At 66.5% G+C, this 18,273-nt stretch overlaps 5 protein-coding genes across 5 annotated transcripts; 3 read left to right on the top strand and 2 right to left on the bottom strand.

The window, feature by feature from the left end:
- Nucleotides 1–1,180: 1,180 nt before the first annotated feature.
- Nucleotides 1,181–3,786, top strand: EMIHUDRAFT_228055 (hypothetical protein; the record flags this gene model as incomplete). The annotated part of the gene is made up of 3 exons (XM_005787382.1): nucleotides 1,181–1,878; nucleotides 3,001–3,344; nucleotides 3,731–3,786. 3 exons carry the CDS (start codon nucleotides 1,181–1,183, stop codon nucleotides 3,784–3,786), a joined length of 1,098 nt encoding a protein of 365 aa, XP_005787439.1.
- A 174-nt stretch (nucleotides 3,787–3,960) lies between these two features.
- EMIHUDRAFT_111029 (hypothetical protein) lies at nucleotides 3,961–5,020 on the bottom strand (the record flags this gene model as incomplete). The annotated part of the gene is made up of 2 exons (XM_005787381.1): nucleotides 3,961–4,590; nucleotides 4,703–5,020. The coding sequence occupies 2 exons, from the start codon at nucleotides 5,018–5,020 to the stop codon at nucleotides 3,961–3,963; spliced, it is 948 nt and encodes a 315-aa protein (XP_005787438.1).
- A 448-nt stretch (nucleotides 5,021–5,468) lies between these two features.
- On the top strand, nucleotides 5,469–6,625 carry EMIHUDRAFT_363248 (putative endopeptidase Clp; the record flags this gene model as incomplete). Its single annotated transcript, XM_005787380.1, has 4 exons — nucleotides 5,469–5,915; nucleotides 5,992–5,993; nucleotides 6,202–6,238; nucleotides 6,424–6,625. 4 exons carry the CDS (start codon nucleotides 5,469–5,471, stop codon nucleotides 6,574–6,576), a joined length of 639 nt encoding a protein of 212 aa, XP_005787437.1. The 3' UTR covers nucleotides 6,577–6,625.
- Nucleotides 6,626–7,815: 1,190 nt separating this feature from the next.
- Nucleotides 7,816–8,918, bottom strand: EMIHUDRAFT_111027 (zinc finger-containing protein; the record flags this gene model as incomplete). Its single annotated transcript, XM_005787379.1, has 3 exons — nucleotides 7,816–8,163; nucleotides 8,453–8,560; nucleotides 8,724–8,918. 3 exons carry the CDS (start codon nucleotides 8,916–8,918, stop codon nucleotides 7,816–7,818), a joined length of 651 nt encoding a protein of 216 aa, XP_005787436.1.
- A 1,071-nt stretch (nucleotides 8,919–9,989) lies between these two features.
- On the top strand, nucleotides 9,990–17,932 carry EMIHUDRAFT_111026 (hypothetical protein; the record flags this gene model as incomplete). The annotated part of the gene is made up of 5 exons (XM_005787378.1): nucleotides 9,990–10,495; nucleotides 10,769–10,802; nucleotides 11,084–11,224; nucleotides 11,336–12,106; nucleotides 12,494–17,932. The coding sequence occupies 5 exons, from the start codon at nucleotides 9,990–9,992 to the stop codon at nucleotides 17,930–17,932; spliced, it is 6,891 nt and encodes a 2,296-aa protein (XP_005787435.1).
- Nucleotides 17,933–18,273: the final 341 nt, after the last annotated feature.

Genomic DNA, 18,273 nt, shown 5'->3' with positions numbered 1-18,273 from the left:
GCCAGTCCCCGTGCCCAGTGTAAGAAAGAAAGAAAGAAAACGGACAACCCAAGGGAGGGATGGGAGGACGGCACGCCGCCACCACACAGGGATTTTAAGAGAGGAGTGTGGTGCGCTAGCCGTCGCCCACCCTTGGGCGTCCGCCTCTTCCTATCTCTCTTCGCAGTCTCTCGCCGATTCTCGCTGCAACCTTCATGCCACCTCGCGGTCGTCCCACTCTCGTCGTTCTCCCTCCTGTCGCTTCCTCCTCTGTCGCGTCGCTCTCGTCTGCCTCGTTCTGCGACGCCGCCGCCGCCTGCCGGTCCCTTGCTCTCGCGGCTTCTTGCGCCTTTCGGCGCAGCTCCGTCCTCCTCGCTGCATATCCTGGCCCCTCGAGTCTATCGAGCTCTCCTCGAGCAAGGACGAGTCTTCTGACGCCCACTGCGATCATTTGCCACCCAGTCATATCGTTGCTCAGGTCCACTCTCTCTTCGAACACTTGTGCCTTCACTGATGATGCCGGCGCTGGGGTCCCCTTCGGGTGCATCGTGACGGCTGACAACGGGATTTCCACTGGTTCGTCCTCCTCGGAGTCGTCTTCCCCCTCTTCCTTCCGCTCGGCTCTACGTTCAGTACGTTCGGCGTGGGCTCACCCTCCATGCCGTGAACAGGCGCTTTATCCGCCCTATATTCTTCTCTCGTTCCTCTGCCCGTGCCTTGGTCTTGTCGTTGTTTCGCACCCATGTCTGTATGGCAATCGAGGCTGCCTTCCCCACTACCTGTAGTTCACTCGTCACCTCTCCCGCGAGCTCCCCTCTCTTTCTTTCGGGTATGGGGTCCGTGAGTGCGGGCAGCGTGCAGGCAATCACGGGCGCTATTTTGTCGTACTCCCCTTCGGCGAGCGCTCCGAATCTAGACCCCATTGCCTTTAAGGAGGCTGCCCTCGCGCGTCTCAGGAATGTGGCGGTGTCTTTTCCGGCACCAACTTGATTCGTAGATGCGCGTCTCCCCCTCCCCCTATGTGCCGCCACCCCCCTCCAATCCGTAATTCCGTAAAATCGCGCGAAAAGCGCCCTAATCGAGCTGGAGAGCGGCCCCCAGCCGCGTGGGAGCGTGCCCCAGCTAGCAGGGGGCGTTCGACGTACTTTTCGGCGTGAACTAAGGCCTTCGGCGACGTCCGTTCCCTTGGACACGTCGACACATGGCACCGACGCAGCTCAGCATTGTGCTGGAGGGTCTGCTCAACGAGCTCGGGACAGCCGACCTCAGTACGCTCGAGGCCATGCTCAAGCACGATACAGGCGCAGTGCTCGACGCGATCCGAAGCACCACTGCAGCCGCAGAGGCTGGTGCGGCGGTTTATGCCAGCTCGGCCACGAGCAATGTTGTTGTGTGCCCAAGCAGCACTGCCACCGCTGGCGTAATCTCTGGTCAGCACAACGGCAGCATCTCCCGCACTCTCGTCAGCACAGACGCGCAAACCACACTAAAGGGCTCGGACATCCATGCAGCCGCGAGTAGTGCGAGTGCTGAGGTGCTGCTCCGGCAGGAGTTGGAAGAGAAGTTGCGGTCACAGACCAAGGAGCTCGCTTCTTCACAGCGCTCTGGGAGCGCTGTGAAGAAGGCGCTCGCATCGGCGCGGGCTGAGCTTGCTGCGGCACAAGAGCGTAGGCGTTCCGACCGCGACAACCTGAGGACAGCGCAGCAGGCTGCTAAACGCGACATCAAAGCGGCCGAGCGGACGGCCGACGAGGCAAAACACGCAGCTCGAGCTGAGTGTGAGTGGCGTATCGGCGAGATGCGGGCCAAGATCCAGGCCGAGCTGCGCGAGCAGCTCGTCGCGCTGCAGATTTCGATGGAGGCAGAGGCGAGGCGCGCTGATGCCGCAGAGGCGGAGAGGTCAAGGCTGTACGACAAGATGGAGGGGATTATATGCGCACGCGACAGAGGTTGATAGTCGCACTCGCAGGGGCGCAGCGCAAGCGCGAATATAGTGATTGTTAAGAGATATACGTAGCGTTACAGTCGCACGGTCGTCGCCCTCCCACTGTGTGCGCCGCCCGCGCGGACCCCGGAGAGCTGCTGCGCGTGCACAGACACTCAGACAGCGTTGCGCGAGCATTGGAGAGGCCAGCCTCCGGCTTCTCAGCGTGTCGCGAGTGCTGTGTCTCTGCCTGCCTTGTAGCTGGGTGCGGCGGGGGAGTCTCTCGTGGTTTTTTGTTACACGATTTACGGACTTACGGATTTACGGATCCACCCCCCTCCCTCCCCGTCCCGCGGTCCGGCCGTGAGACGCGCATCTACGAATCAAGTTGGTGCCGGTTTGAGTCCGGCGCCGCCCGTTCGACTATTGCTGTCTATTTCCAGCGCAGCTGCCGCTCAGTATGTGCGCTAGCGACGCCTGTGGTGGCTCACTGTCTTCTTGTGTCCAGTCGTCCCAGTCTCTCAGTTCTCCGAGTCTCCTCCTTGCCTCGCGCGCCTCTTTTGTGGCCTCATCCCTTGCCGCTTTGCACGCTCTGCATCCCCAGAACGCATTTCTCGTGGCGGGGCCCCTCATTCCCCGTTTCTTTCCCCCCTCTAGAATACGCCTGTGGTGTGCCCCATGTGGCACCCCGACCTGTTGTCTCACCCTGGCCCCCAAGATCGTTTTGGGAGAGAGAGAGAGAGAGAGAGAGATTTTTCTCTTCTTCTTCTTCGTTTTGGTCGTCACATTGTGATCCCCGACGTCGTCAAAAGTCGCCCGGGGCCTGTCCTTCCCCCCGTTCTCGTCTGGTAGTCTCATCTTATTATCCCATCGATGCTTGAGGCTGGCTACCGCCACTTCGCTCCACAACCGTCCCGCCACCCCTGCCGTGTGCGATCCCGGTGTTGTGCGCGCGAGAGGTCGTAAAATTCTTTTGCTCCACTGGTGTTTGTTTCGGCTGCGATGCGCCTGCTTCTCTGCTTTTGCTGCTTGCCCTCTCTCGCTGGCGGCCTGAGCCTCTCCTCGGTCCGGGTCGGCGCGCCTCGCCGGGTCCAGAGGGTGCTTCTGTACGAAAACAAAGAGCGTGATAAAGAGGTGGAAAAAGCAACCGGTGGAGGCTGGTCGGAGCTCGTTCCCAACCCGCGAGGGCTCATTGGCGTCGGCCTGCTGGGCCTCACGTCGCTGGCACTCGGCGACACGCCGGTCGGACGATGGCTAGGAGAGCCGCCTCTGAAGACGGTTTCGGTGAAGCAGCAGCAAGATGATGCGGGCACGCCGTTCGGGCCGTCCGAGGCGCTGCGGCCGACTGGTGGGCTCGTTCTGCTCGTCGCTTATTCGGTGGGTTCGCGCCTCCTTCGGCCGATCCTCGAGAAGCGACGCGCTGGCGATGATGAGAGTGGTGGTGGAAGCGGCGGCGGCAGCGGCGGCGGCGGCGGCAGCGGAGGCAGCGGAGGCGAGGATTCCGGGACGCCGGGCGACGGGGCTGCATGAGGACTTGCCGAGTTGCGGACGCACACCTACGAAGGTGGTACACCTGTCAATTTTTCGTGTGCAGCGTGCCGGCGGCGCGCGCCCGGCGCGTGCTTTCCACTAACAACATGCCTCTTTTTCCACACCGTGTGTGTTCTCATACCCCGCAAAATTGCAAAACCGTCGCTCGCGCCGCGCCCCACAGAGAGACCCGCGGCGCCGTGCCTCTCTCCCCGCGCGCACGGCGAGCCCGCACGGGACCGGGCCGCGGCGCGCATCGGCCATCGCGCGCCCCGCGGGAGTCGCGGGCCAGACTAGAGGGCCAGAGCCGCTGGGACCCGCGGTCTCTCCTTTTTGTACCCAGTCTCTATTAGTCGACTCCACAGTCTCAGAGAGAGCACACGACAGAGGCGACGCCCCCGCGTTAACGAGATTGTCCGCTGCCACTGCAGGCGTAGCGACTCCCCTCTCGCCAAATGTCAGCGCCCAACGTTCGGCGCTTGTGATTCTCCGTACACATATGTGAGAGGTTTGGCGCGGCCCCGCGTCTACAGCATGAGGCGGCGCACGCCGAGTCCAAAGATCGTCGCGGCGAAGAGCGTCTTTGTCTGCTCCTCGGGCAGGTCGACGGCAAGCTTCGACCCGTAGTAGCCGCCCGCCGCCGTGGCGAGCACCAGGGGGACGGCGCTGTACATGCACACGCTGCCCGCGCGCCAGTGCGAGAGGGCGGTCATGGCGCTGGCCGGGAGCATTGCTGCGAGAGTGGTGCCGAGCACCGTCGCGTGGTCGAGGTTGGTGAGGAGGCAGAGGCATGGCGCAATAACGACGCCGCCGCCGACGCCGAGGACGCCAAAGATGGTGCCCGCGGCGAGGCCAATGGGCGGCGACCTGCCTGCCGCCTCCGCGAAGCGCCCGACGGTGGTGTACGCGTCGGTATATGTCTTCCCCCAGGAGATGACAGTGGTCGACTTGCGGAGCAGCTTCTTCCGCTGCTCCGCCTCCTCCTTGACCCGCTTGTCGTAGATCGGTTTGTACAGTACGAGCGGCGCAAGAACCAGCTGCACGACGCCGAAGGAGCGCTGCAGCAGCTGTGGGTTCAGCTTGGAAGCGAGGGGTGTGCCGATGCGCGAGCCGATCGCCGCGCCCACTCCAGTCATCACGGCGGTGAAGACCTCGATCTAAGGGCGGGGGGCATGCGGGCAGGCGTGAGGCAAGCGAGGCTGGGGAGAGGGGCCGAGCACCAGTGGCAGAAGTAAATGAGCAAAGACAGCTAGAGAGCGTCCGAGTCACCTTCCCAAACATGCCCTTGGATGGCTCAAAGCTCCCCGCCGTCGCAAATCCAAGGCACCCCGCGAGGCCGGTGGAGACGACTGCCACAGCAGCGGTGCCCGTCGCCGTGGCTGCCGAGTGCTTTGCCATCGACTTGAGAGCAGGGACCATAATGGGGGAACCATGGGCCCCAAGCCCAACCAGCCCGCCAAGAGCGCCACTGGCCAAGCCAGTTCCGAGGAGGGAGCCAAATGCCCGCACCTTATCGGCCATCGACAGGGGCGGGGGCGGCGCAGCGGTGGACAGCGATCGACAGGCGCCCCGGGCAGCAGCGCGCATTGGTACGAGTACGTGCGCGGGGTAGAGCGGCCAGCGGTTATTATAATCGGAACCGCGGAATCAGCGCGTTTTGGGGATCTCCAAGCTTCGCGGACATGCTTTTAGAGAAAAATCTGCTACTGGCAGCTGCAGCGTCTGTGTGTCTGTGTGTGTGTCTGTGTGTCGCTCACCGCGCCGCCCTCGCTCCTTCCTGCTGCCGCCCCCCCCCTCAGTGTGACCGTCTTTCCGTCTCGCTTGCATCCACCCCACACCTCGGGGATGCCCGAGGACTGCTGTGCTCGCGCATGCTTGCTGCTGCTGCTTGGTCGCTGATGCTGCTGGTGCTGGTGTTGCCGCTGCCGCCCACCTGCACGTCGGCTTTTTTTTATCCAAACTCGAAATAATGCGGGCGATACGGTCGGCGGCCTGTCGCCGCACGCCGCTCTGCGGGCGGCCGCCGCGGCGAAGCATGGCCCTGGTGCCGATGGTGCTCGAGTCCACGCCGCGCGGCGAGCGGGCCTTCGACATCTTCTCGCGGCTGCTGCAGGAGCGCATCGTCTGCCTCAACGGGCCGATCCATGACGATACGAGCAACGTCGTGGTGGCGCAGCTGCTGTACCTCGAGTCCCAGTCGGTGGAGAAGCCCATCTACATGTACATCAACTCGCCCGGCGGCGTGGTCACCGCCGGCCTCGCCATCTACGACACCATGCAGTTCGTGCGGCCGCCGGTCGCCACGTTATGTGTCGGGCAGGCGTGCTCGATGGGGTCGCTGCTGCTCGCAGCCGGCGCGCCGGGCATGCGGCGGGCGCTGCCAACCTCGCGCGGGATGATCCACCAGCCTTCGGGCGGCGTCTCCGTCTCAGGCGACCGACATCGAGATCCACGCTCGAGAGATCCTGATGACGCGAGAGAGGTGAGCAGCTTATCGAGAGACGACCATCGAGAGACGAGAGACGAGCGCTTCTTGCGCCATACCGACGCCCGAGCAGCGGTGCGCCCCCACACGCAGTCTGCCGCGCGTCTGGCCGGACTCGAGGGGCGGCGTGCCCACCGCCGAAAGCACAGACGCAAACCTCTGGTTCCGCGCAGCTGCCCCTTGAGCAGCTCCGCGCCGCCCAGCCTCTCCTCAGCAGCTCCGCCTCCCGCCTCTCACCCCATCTCGTGCTCTCACACCACCCCTCTGCGCGGCCGGCACGCAGGCTGGTCGGGCTCTACGCGGCGCACAGCGGCCGGACGGTCGAGCCGCCCCTTTAGGAGAGACGCGGGAGAGAGAGTCGCTGCATCCCTCCGGAGGCCGCCGCTGCGAGCAGATCGCGGTGCCCCTAGTCTCTGCGCTGCATCGCATTGAGTGGCGTGTGACTCGTGTCCTCGCCGGCCCACCGCCCGCCCCCGCATGCACCCGTTCGCCTCCGGCCCCGCAGGTGGAGGAGATTGCATCGGCAAAGGAGCGGGACCACTTCATGTCGCCCGAGCAGGCGCGCGAGTTTGGGCTCATCGATGAGGTCGTCTCCACGCGCGACGGTCCCACCTCCGCCCCAGCAGAGGCGCCAGCTGCGATGGAGGCGGTCGGCTGAGGTCGGCAGTGTGCTCGCGGCGGCCCTGAGCCTCCCTAAAGGAGCCACGACCCCCTTGTGCTGTGTCCGCTGTCCCCCCGCCGCGCCCGCTCGCCCCCGCACGCCGCGCCAGTAGCGTGCTCGACCCCTCTGGCTCCCTGTGCACGCTTCGAAACTACGAACAGCTCTCGTGCGGCCCCGCGCTCTCTGGGCTTGGCGCGTATTTGGCTATATACACATGTATTCATCATGTAACGAAGAGCCGCCTCTGTGCTGCTCTCTGTGTCGAAAGAGAGGGTCAGATCGTCTGCGCAGCCGCGCGTGCCGCCGCCGGCAGCGCAGGGGTGTTGTGTTGAAAGTGCGCAGGTGTTGTGTTGAAAGTTTGTATATATCACTGGTATACTGGTCACCTACCACACGGGTAGGGTTGCCTAACGTTAAGAGCTGAACAGTGTTGCTAGTGTTAACAGTAACAACAGAACAACAGTGGGGCCCCCCAACAACAGTAGCTAACGTTAGGCCGGCTGAACAACAATAAGGAAGGCCTGGCAGTGACCCACGACGATCTCTAGTGTCCAGTGCGGGTAATACCCGAAATACCCGGAAAATCCCAGGTATTTTCGGGTTTTACCCGGGTTTTTTGCCATTTTCTGCTTGCTGGCCGCTGAACAACAGTAACAACAGTAACAAACAGTAACAGCTTGGGCTGGGGAGAACACTTGAACAACGTTGAGGATTTCAGCCAACAATAGCGCAACTGTTAGGCCCCAAATTAACGTTAGGCAACCCTACACACGGGCTAGCCACGGCTGTCTCTATGTGCCCAACGAACATGGGTATGCAAATCTCGAAGTACCAAGTACGAAGGTGTGAGGCAAAGCGTGAAATGTCACTGACAGGTCCGGAGGTCACCCCGCCACCCACACCCCGCCACACGCCACACCCGTCCCGACCAAGTGACCGAGAAGACTCAAGACATCAGAGTGTTCGTCCAATCTGTTGGCACTGCACCGAACCGCGGATGGTGTGTGGTATCAGTCAGAGCGTAGTGGCGAGAACGCGAAAGTAGAGTTGACGGCGTGGTCGGGCAAGCCCATTGCGTCGGGCAAGCCCAGCGCAGGCCTCCTAGCGGCAGCGCAGGCCGCCCGCCAGGTATGAAAGGCGACCCGGGGCTGCGTGTCAGCGTGCGAGGTGGGCGTCTCACAATGGTCCCAATGCGAGCCGATGCGCCACAAGGCGCAGCACCGTCGAGCAGAGCTCTCAGTCGTAGCGACGGAAGGAGGCAGCGGAGCGACAGAGCGGGCATGTGGCGGTGGCGGTGGGCGTCTGAATCGCCCAACGCGACCAGCAGTCCGAGTGTAGCGCGTGGTTGCACACTGAGCACGTCCAGTGCGGCCCCTGCTCGCCGAGCTGCTCGAAACAGATGGCGCACGACTCGTTTGGGCATGGCGCGGGCGGCGGCGCAAAGTCGGCCCTCGCGGGTGGGAGCGCGGGGAGGGTCGACAGGGAGCGGAGCAGACCGATGCGGCCGAGCCGGCGCAGCTTCTGGCAGGTGGCGCAATTGTCGTGCTTGCAGCTCGCGACGTGCCGGTGCAGCAAACGCCTCATCTGCAGAGGCGAGGCGGTGCTGTCACCATCGTACCAACTCCCCCCCCCCCTCCCCCCCCCCGCTGGTCTATCATGAGGGACAGGCTGCCTGCTGCGGTCCGAGTTGCAACAGCCGCGACTTCATCGGCATGGCGAGGCTGGCACGGTGGGACGCGGACCGCCCGGCCCGGTGCTGCAGCCCCACGACGCTGTGCTCTGGCGTGCCCGCCTGCAGCGATGCGACGCGATCCGGTCGGATGAGCCATGGCGTTGGGACGGGTGGAACCCTCGGGGTAGGCCTTGGGTGCACCTCTGGCTTTGCCTCAGCGCACATCTCCGAGCCAGCGGTGGTTCGCGTCGCCGAGACGAGACGAGTGCGGTGCAGTGCAGCCCATAGCCGGCACGTCTTGCACTCCGCCTGCGATTTGTCGGATATGTCAGTGGATGTGCCACGGGCCGGCGTGCTCGGGGAGCGGAGGAATTTCCGGGGAAAGCAAACGGCGATCGGGCGGAGCAGAGTGTGCCGAGCGGAGATACGCAGGGGAGCACGGTCTGGGGTGGCTCTCTCAAGTTGCCCGCACCGGGACTCCATCCGGGGCATCGCGTTCCCGCGTCCGCAAATGGCAGTCAGCGACATGGGCCTCGACAAAGCGGAGCATCTGCTTGGCCTCTGCGCAGGCCGAGTCGGGGCAGACGTCGCGTGTGCAGTGGAAGGCGTGCACGAGTGACAGCGCCGACATCGTCCGCCTCGTATTCGCGTGGCAGTTGGGCCACATATCAATCGGCGTGCTTCTGCACTTGCGCGTCTGCCTCCCAGACGCGCAAAACACGCGCTATAGCACGCCGATGCAAAATCGAGGACGCACGCCGTGATTTGGTGACACGAGGACGTTCAGTTTTCGAATGTCGGCGGATATGGCACGATTTGCCCTCCTTTATCGGCGCTGTGGCGGGCGCTTCGAGGGCGGCGACAGGGAAATGATGAGCCCGCGCCAATGCCCGCTTCGCCCGCTTTTCCATCCATTCAATCAATTCTGATGTAGTTCGTCTCTCTCTCTTTGTTCTCTCTCATCTCTCTTCTCTTGTGTCTAGACCAACAGCATTCTCGAGAGAGACCCATCAGGGGTGTTGTCATCTGTCATGTGAGATATTTTCTCTCTCTTATGCGCGTTCGAGGTTCGTTACTTGCTTGTCTTTATTTATTTAGACAGAGAGAGCTCACACACACGCCATTGCTTAAACCTTGATTGAGCGATAGATCTAGAGAGAGGCCGTGCGTACATGGGATTCTTTTCTCGGTTCTGCGAAGGGCACGCACGCGCACCTCGCTCACCCTGATCCCTGTTTAGTTAATTTTATTAGAGAGGTGAAGTCCTGGGAAGATGACAGATGATGACAAACAGCATCAGAGAGAGTCGTGGTCTGTCTGTTCTCTCTCGAGGTGGGTTCTTTGGCCGCGTTGGGTATCTCTCTCTCTCTCTCTCTCTCTCTCTCTCTCTCTCTCTCTCTCTCTCTCTCTCTCTCTCTCTCTTCTCTCTTCTCTCAGCAAGCAGCAGCAGCAGCAGAAAGAGAGATTTTTCAGAGCGGCGGCAGCAGCAGCAGCAGCAGCGACCAAGCAGCAGGCAGCATGTCGCTCGGCGATCGAACGCATGCGCGAGGATCTCGTCTGCGCGAGGAAGGTCGGCGCGGCAAGAATGCGCGGCACAGGTGAGATTCGCCGCCATATAGTGCCAAGAAAGAAAGACATAAGGTATAAGCACAGAGGTCCTCGTGGGGGGAGGGGCGCAGGGGTTTCTCCCTCAACCTCGCGGAGGAGAGCGAACGGGCACCTTGTTTCGCCTGGCTCGATGCGTCTCGTCGCCGCGCTGGCCGCCGCCGCGATCTATTCGGCGGCGGGCCAGAGCCTCGAGCCGGGCTATGCCGACATCAACGGCGGCAGCCTCATTCGCGTGCACCTCGCTCTGAACGTGTCTGAGGACGCGGCGAGTGAGCTGCGTTGCCGGTTCTCTGGACACGCTGTGCCTGCAGTGCTGCATCCGGACCGCTCGTCCGTGAGCTGCATGGCGCCGCCGGCGCCGGACGGCCGCCCCGGCAGCGTCGGCGTGAGCGTCACCGCGATGAACCGCCCCTTGGGCAGCGAGCTGATGCTGGCGTACTACGACTCGGTGTCGCTGCCGCGGCTGTCCTCGGTGACGCCGCGCGCGGCGCATGCGGGCAAGCCGACGGAGGTGCGGATCCGCGGATCCAATTTCGCGCCCGTCGCGCCCGGCGAGATGAAGTGCCGCTTCCGCGGCGAGGGCCTCACCAACGCCAGCTTTGTGTCGCACGAGGAGATGCTTTGCCTGTCGCCGCTGTGAGCCCCTCCCCCAGACGTCCCCGCCGCCGCCGTCGCCGCCCGAAATGCCACACCGCCACGCTCTCCGCCGCTGCCCTTCCCCGACCGTGTTCGCCCCCGTCTCTGGCCTCGATCGTTCACCCTCGCCCCCCCCACCATCACTGCCGCCGCCGCCGCCGCCGCCGAGCCCACCGCAACCAACGCCACCGCTGCTCCCTCCCCCGTCGCCGCGCCCACTGCCCGCTCCGCGCCTGCGGTGCCGTCCCTCACCCGCCCGTCCCGCCGCCGCAGTGCCGCCGACGACACCGATGACCTCTCGCGCACGGTACCGCCAGCCCCTCCTCCGTACCCCCTCCCCTCGCCTCCTCCCCTCGCCACCTCCCCTCGCCACCTCCCCTCGCCACCGCCCCTCGCCTCCTCCCCTCGCCTCCGCCCCTCGCCTCCTTCCCTCGCCTCCGCCGCCCTCTTTTCGTTCCCGCCCGCGCACGACCAGTGTCGTCATCGCCGCGGCAACTGCCAATGCCGCCGCCGCCGCCGCCACGTCCGCCGCCGCCTTGCCGCCGCCCACCGCCGCTCCGCCACCGCCGCTCCGCCACCGCCCTGTAGGTGCCGCTGCAGCTCTCGCTCGACGGCGACCTCTTCTCGCTGATGGGCGAGGTCGAGTTCACGATCGAGTCGCACCTGCCCTCTAACGTCACCGCCATCGTCCCGTCGCACGGCCCCACTGACGGCCACACCGAGATCGAGGTGCGCACCGGGTCGGGTCCCTCCCGCCTCTTCTCCTCCCCTTCCCTCCTCCTCTCCTCCCGCCCTCCTCCCTCCCCCACCCCTCCTCTCCCCTCCCCCCCCCCCCTCCAGGTGCACGGCGTCGGCTTCCACCCCTTTATCGAGGACGGCGAGGAGGTGCCCATCGCGTGCCACTTCCACAACGACAACCGCTGGCACCGCGAGGTGGCCGCCACCTTCGTCTCGTCGCACTTGGTCAAGTGCTCGACCCCCTCCTACACCGAGACCGACTCGGACGGCTGGCACGGAGACGTCGCCCTCTCCGTCGGCCCGATGGGGCAGCAGCACGGCACCTGGCACGAGGAGTCCAACGAGGTGCTCTTTGGCTACTACATCCTCGGCGGCCGGCCGCTCCCCCTCTCCCTCTCGCCGGCGGCGGGCGACTTTGGGCACCCGCCCGCGCTCTCGCTCGAGGGGCAGGGCTTCTCGCCGACGGGCGACGACCTCGCCTGCATCTACGGCGACCCGTCGGGCGACACGACGACCGCCGCCTCCTTCATCTCGGCGCACGAGGTGCACTGCGCCGCGCCGCACACGCTGCCGCTCGGCGCCATCGAGGTGAGCGCGACGACGGACGGCGGCGTGCACATCGGCCCCGACCCGGGCATGCACCCGAACTACAAGCCGCCGCAGCTCGTCGTGTACGACGCCTCCAAGCCGCCCGAGGTGACCGGCGTCTCCCCCACCTGGGCGCCCATCAACGGAGGCACCGAGGTGGTCGTGCGCGGCACAAACCTCGCGCCGACGCACCGGCTCGCCTGCGTGTTTGAGCGGAACGGCGTCGCGGCCGCCACCTTCCTCAACGAGACGGCGGTCTCGTGCCCGACGCCGCTCAACGCGCGGGTCGGCGCCACCCTCCTCTCGCTCACGCTCGACCGCGCCACTCTCTCGCCGGGCGAGAGATAGCCGAGAGATGGCCGAGAGATGGCCGAGAGGTGGCCGAGAGGTGGCCGAGAGGTGGCCGAGAGAAGGCCGAGAGGTGGCCGAGAGGTGGCCGAGAGATGGCCGAGAGGTGGCCGAGAGGTGGCCGAGAGGTGGCCGAGAGGTGGCCGAGAGGTGGCCGAGAGGTGGCCGAGAGATAGCGCCACCCTCGCCAACCCTTCCCGGACCCTCCCTTCGGCACCGCGTGGACACCCCCTAGGCGCCGTGCCCGTCGACCTCGTCGACACCGACTCGCCGCCGCGCGTGCTGATGGTCGTGCCTCCGCTCTCCACCTTCCACGGCGGCGAGATGCTCACGCTCTGGGGCGACAACTTCGCGCCGCACCTGAGCACGGTCTGCGTCTTCACAATCGAGCCCGAGGACGAGGGGGAGGAGCGCTTCACCGCCGCATCCGTCGCCGAGTTCCGCTCGGCCAACAAGATCAAGTGCGAGTCGCCCTTCTCCGGCGACGCGCGCGGCACGGCGCGCGTGCAGGTGTGGAACGCCGACGTGCCCCGCGGCACCGACGTGGTCCGCGCGGCGCTGCGCACGCTCGAGGAGGCGCAGACCCGCGACCAGGGGCCGCGCCTCTCGACCACGGCGGGCCGGCTCACCTACTACAACCCGGACGAGCTGCCGCGCGTGCGGAGCGTGACGCCCGACTTTGCGCCCGCCTCGAACGACTACGGCGGCCACCACGTCACCGTGCGCGGCTCCAACTTCGCGCCGGTGGGCAACACGCTGCTGTGCGAGTTTGGCGAGACGGGCACCGAGACCTTCGTCGCGTCGGTGCACGCCTCCTTCATCAACGGCTCCGCGCTCGGCTGCCACATCGCCTCGAACCTCATTCCGGGCGACATCGGGATCCGCGTCTCGCTCGACGGCGGCAAGAGCTTCTCGCTAGAGTCGGCGCGCTTCACGTACTACGAGCCGCAGCACCCGCCGATCGTGACCGCCGTCTCGCCGCGCGAGATCGACCTCGCCGACCCGCCGCCGCACCTCGTCGAGATCCGCGGCCAGAACTTTGCGCCCACCGCCAACCTCTCGTGCGGCTTTGGCGCCGCGCGCGAGGTGGGCGCCAACGCGCACTTCGACTCGTTCCACCAGATCAAGTGCGAGGTGCCGCCGCTGGCGTGGGAGCACAACCTCGTCGACACGACGACCGACGGCGTGCGCTGGTCGGGCCAGTCGATGATGTGGGACCCCAACGCCGACGAGATGCTCGGCGACAGCGGCATCAAGAAGGTGCCGCACCCGGGCCACATCGTCATCTTCAACTCGTCCAAGACGGGGCTGCTCGAGTCGGTCTTCCCGACCGCGCTCAAGATCGGCACCGCCAAGCTGCTCACCATCCGCGGGTACAACCTCTACTCGAAGGCCAAGTCCGGCCGCTGCACCTTCACGCCGCACGACCGCTCCTTCGGCGTCGACGTGCCGGAGCCGACCGCCGCCACCGCCATCGACGCCGAGCACGTGCAGTGCGAGGCGCCGCACGCGACGGAGCCGCAGACCCTCTCCCTCTCGATCGAGCTCGACGGGCACGCGGGCGGCTTCAAGGCGGCGCCCGGCCCGCTCGGCGACGGCCACCTGACCCTCTCCTTCTACGACCCCTCGTACCCGCCCGGCATCGACGACTCGGCGCCGCACTTTGGCGAGCGGCACGAGCCCTCCGTCGTGCGCCTGTTCGGCCACAACTTCGCGCCGGCGTACGCGTACAAGGACGACGACCGCATCCACCACGCGGGCGTGCTCATGTGCCGCTTCGGCAAGCTGCACTCGTTCACGCACGCGACCTTCGTCCACTCGCACGCGGTGCTCTGCCCGACGCCGTACACGGAGCACCTCGGCCACGTCGAGCTCGGCTACTCGTACGACCACGGCCAGAGCTGGGTGCCGACGCCGGAGCACGTCAACTACACCTTCATCGACTCCGACTTCCCGCCCGAGATCAAGTCGGTCACGCCGAACGTCGACATGTTCGACGGCGGCGCGCTCCTCACGGTGCGCGGCGACAACTTCTACCCGGAGGTCGACGACTCGGCCCTCCACCTCGCGCGGCAGCACATGGAGCACGGCCACCAGGTGCTCGCCGGCTCGCTCGGCGGCTTTGTGCGCGGCTCAAACACGCAGCCGCTGTTTGGCCGCCGGCTGCTCGAGCTCGCCTCGCGCCTCACCTTTGCCGACCCGCCCGCGCGCGAGATGACGCCGCCGCACGCCGACCCGTCGGGCGGCTGGGGCGCCGTGCTGCACGCCGACATGTCGGCCGAGGAGCACACGTCGCGGTACGAGAAGCTGCTGCGGCGCGACGCGCACGGCGCGGTCGACTACTCCAAGGGCAACGAGCTGGTCCCCGCGGCCGAGGCCCACCCGTCCTCCGGCCGGCAGCTGTCGCGCCGCGAGCTCGCGATGGTCCCGCAGCAGTTCTGCCTCCTCTCCAAGCCCAACGGCTGGCCGCTCGCCATGTCGGCCGCCACCTTCATCTCCGACACCGAGGTGCGGTGCGAGTCGCCGCGCGTCGAGGACAAGTCGGTGGCGGACGTCAACTTCCACCTCATCTCGAAGAACGGCGTCCGCTCGCTGCCGCTCCCCTTCACGCTCTGGGACCCGGACACCAACCCGGCCGTCACGTCCGTCTTCCCGCAGGGCATCCCCTTCGGCACGGCCGCCAGCGCGCTGGTGCAGGTGCGCGGCAGCGGCTTCGCGCCCATCGGCGAGCCGATGTGCCGCTTCGGCGACGACGGCGAGCCGACGCCCGCCACGATCGTCCGCTCGACGCTCGCCCTCTGCAAGACCCCGCCCGACAGCGGCGGCGCCGCGCGCTCGGTGCCGGTCCGCGTGACGCGCGACGGCGCAAACTCCGAGTCGGACGAGGACACGCTCTTCTCCTTCTACGACCCGACGTCGCTGCCCTCGACGGTGGCGGCGGTGCCGCCCTACGCCGACCGGCACGGCGGCCAGACGGTCGTCGTCTCCGGCGCGGGCATCCAGCCCCTCGGCGCCGAGCTGCTCTGCCGGGTCGGCGGCGAGGACGGGATCGAGGTGCCCGCCGAGTTCATCTCGATGGAGAAGGTGCGCTGCATGCTGCCGCCCGCGCCGGCCGAGTGGGACGGCGAGGAGGCGTGGGCGTCGGTCTGCGTCGTGCACGCGGGCTCGGCGCCGGCCGGCTGCACGGCGCACGTCGAGTTTTACGACCCGCACTCGCCGCCGGTGCTGCAGAAGCTGGCGCCGCGGCTGCTGCCGCTCCACTCGGAGACGGACGAGCCGCTGCACGTGTTTGGGCTCAACATGGCGCCGATGGGCGACAAGCTGCTCTGCTCCTTCGACGGCGGCTCGCCGGTGCCCGCCTCGTTTGTCAAGGGCGACGAGGTCAAGTGCACGGCGCCCGACAGCTCCGAGGCGAAGGCGATCTACGTCTCCGTCTCGATCGACGGCGGCCAGCAGTTCTCCGAGCCGCTCCCCTTCGTCCGCTTCGACAAGGACAGGCCGCCGATGCTCAAGTCGCTCGACCCGCTCTACGCGCCGCTGCACACGCCGGTGGAGGTGACGCTGTACGGCGACAACTTCGCGCCGACGCCCGACTTCCGCTGCGTCTTCGGCCACCTCGAGCCGACTCCGGCCACCTTCATCTCGCCCAAGGAGGCGCGCTGCTTCTCGCCCGACATCGTGCACGACCCGTACACGGCGTACGTCAAGGCGGAGCTGATGCCGGACGGCCCGTGGTCCAACTCGAAGCCCTTCACCATGTACGACGACACGCGGCCCCCGCACGTCAAGAACTTCTCAAAGCACTGGGGCTCGGTCGACGGCGGCGAGATCACCGACCTGTTCGGCGACGACTTTGCGCCGACCGAGCACCTGCGCACGCGCTTCGGCGCGGAGGACTCGCAGGTGGTCAACTACGGCCCCGCCACCTTTGTCACCGTCAACCACATCAAGGTCGAGATCCCGCGCTACCACGAGCCAGCGACGGTCGAGGTGTACGCGACCAACGACGGCGAGGAGTACGGCTCGGGCAGGGACTGGTACGACCACAAGCCGGTCATGTACACGTACTACAACCCGCGCGAGCCGCCAAAGGTGTACTCGATGGCGCCAAAGTACGGCCACCACGCCGTCGGCACGGTGGTGACCATCAACGGCTACAACTTCGCGCCCATCCCGGAGCGGCTCAACGTGCGGTGGGGCTCGCTCGGGGAGGACCAGGCCACGTTTGTCGAGTCGGGCACCGTGCTCGCCATGTCCATCCTGCCCTCGGCCGAGGTGCTCTCGCTCTCGGTGCCGGTGCAGGTTGCGCCCACCACCATGCTCGTCCCGCCCGAGGCCGAGTGGATCACCGAGGACCTCTTCACGTACTGGCAGCCCTACCTGCCGCCCGGCCTCTCCTCGGCCTCGCCGACGGAGGGGGCCTGCTTCAGCGGCGGCCGGAAGGTGGAGGACACGCGCACGTCCGACCTGACCGAGGTCTCCAACGAGGAGACGGTCGAGGTCGAGGGCTTCAACTTTGTGCCCGCGGAGCACCTCTCGTGCGTCTACCACCACGTCGGCGGCTCGGGCATGGGCGGCGTCGACGACTACCAGGTCTTCCTGCCCGGCATCTTCGTGCGGTACGACAAGATCCGCTGCCCCATCCCGACCATCCGGTACGCCGACGACGGCACCTCGCTCTCGCGCATCATGTGGCTCACCGTGACCAACGACGGGATCACGTACCGCTACTCGCACACAAAGTTCACATTCACGGGCGAGTGCCGCCCGACCAAGTTCACGACCATCGTCTTCGGCCTCATCACGGGGCTGCTCGTGCTGCTGCTCGGCGCGTGCCTGCTCGGCGGCGGCGGCGGCGGCAAGTCGCAGCCGCAGACGCGCGACTTCCGCTTCCAGCAGCTGGACGACGACGAGCCGGCGCCGCCCCAGACGACCGGGCCGAGCCGGCTGGACCAGATCAAGGCGGGCACCGCGGGCGCGATGGGGAGCATGGCCAACATGGCCAAGGCGGGCGCGCAAAAGGCGAAGGCCTACTCGGAGCAGCTCAAGCAGCCGCCCGCGCCGGCGCCGCCGCCCGCGCAGAGCACGCCCGCCGCGACGCGCCAGTTTGCGGCCGCGCCCGCGCCGCCGCCGCCCGCGCCGCCGCCGCAGCAGTACACCCCCGCGCCCGCGCCGGCGCCGGTGCCCGCGCCGGTGCCCGCGCCCGCGCCCGCGCGCGTGCCGTCGGTGCCGGCCTCGCCCGCGCGGGACCCGGAGGCGAGGCTCAAGCAGCAGGGCACGCTGACGGTCCACGTCAAGGAGGCCAAGAACCTGGTCGGTCGGGACAAGGCGAACCTGTCCGACCCGTACGTCGCGATCAAGATCAAGGGGCAGAAGACGTGGAAGTCGTCCGTCTTCAAGCGCAACTGCAACCCGCAGTTCGACGACCGCTTCGTCGCCAAGGGCACGCTCGGCGACTTTGTCAACTGCCTGATGCTGCTCAAGGTGATCGACCGAAACACGAAGGAGCTCAAGGAGGGGTACGGCGGCGAGAAGTCCGACTCGCTCGGCGACCGCTCCCCCCCCGCCCGCGCCCCCTGCCCCGCCGTGCGCCCCTCTTCACGCCCCTCCGCACTGCTCACAGGCGACCTCTCCTTCAAGCTAGACGGGCTGCGCACCCGCAACCGCGTCCCGTACGAGAACGTGGACCTCGACATGACCGAGAGCGGAACCATCTCGCTCATCGTCACGTGGGAGGCGGACGAGCAGTCCCTCTCCATCTGAGGGCGGCGGCGCGCCCGCAGCCCGCCCGCCTTCCACCCGCAGAGAGCTGGGCGCGCGCCCTGGCCGCCCGCCCGCCGCGCCGCCGCTCTCTGCGCTCCTCCGCGGAGGCGTTGGGCCGGCGGCATAGGCTCGTCGCCGGCATCGTGCCAACGCCTCGTACTTAACCCGGGCCCGCTGCGCACACGCTCTCTGTCGGCGGTCTCGTGGAGTACTCGCATGGAGAGTTTGAGAGAGAGAGAGCAGGGGGGTGTATGGGATGGGTGGGCGATGTATTCTAGCACACACGGCCGCACACGCCGCCTCTCTGTCTTAGTTTGTTATTATTATTCATATCACACACG

Source organism: Emiliania huxleyi (genome assembly GCF_000372725.1).
Source record: "Emiliania huxleyi CCMP1516 chromosome Unknown EMIHUscaffold_143, whole genome shotgun sequence".
Taxonomy (NCBI): Eukaryota; Haptophyta; order Isochrysidales; family Noelaerhabdaceae; genus Emiliania; species Emiliania huxleyi.
Note: the sequence above shows the minus strand (reverse complement) of the source record. Positions and strands in the feature narration are given on the sequence as shown.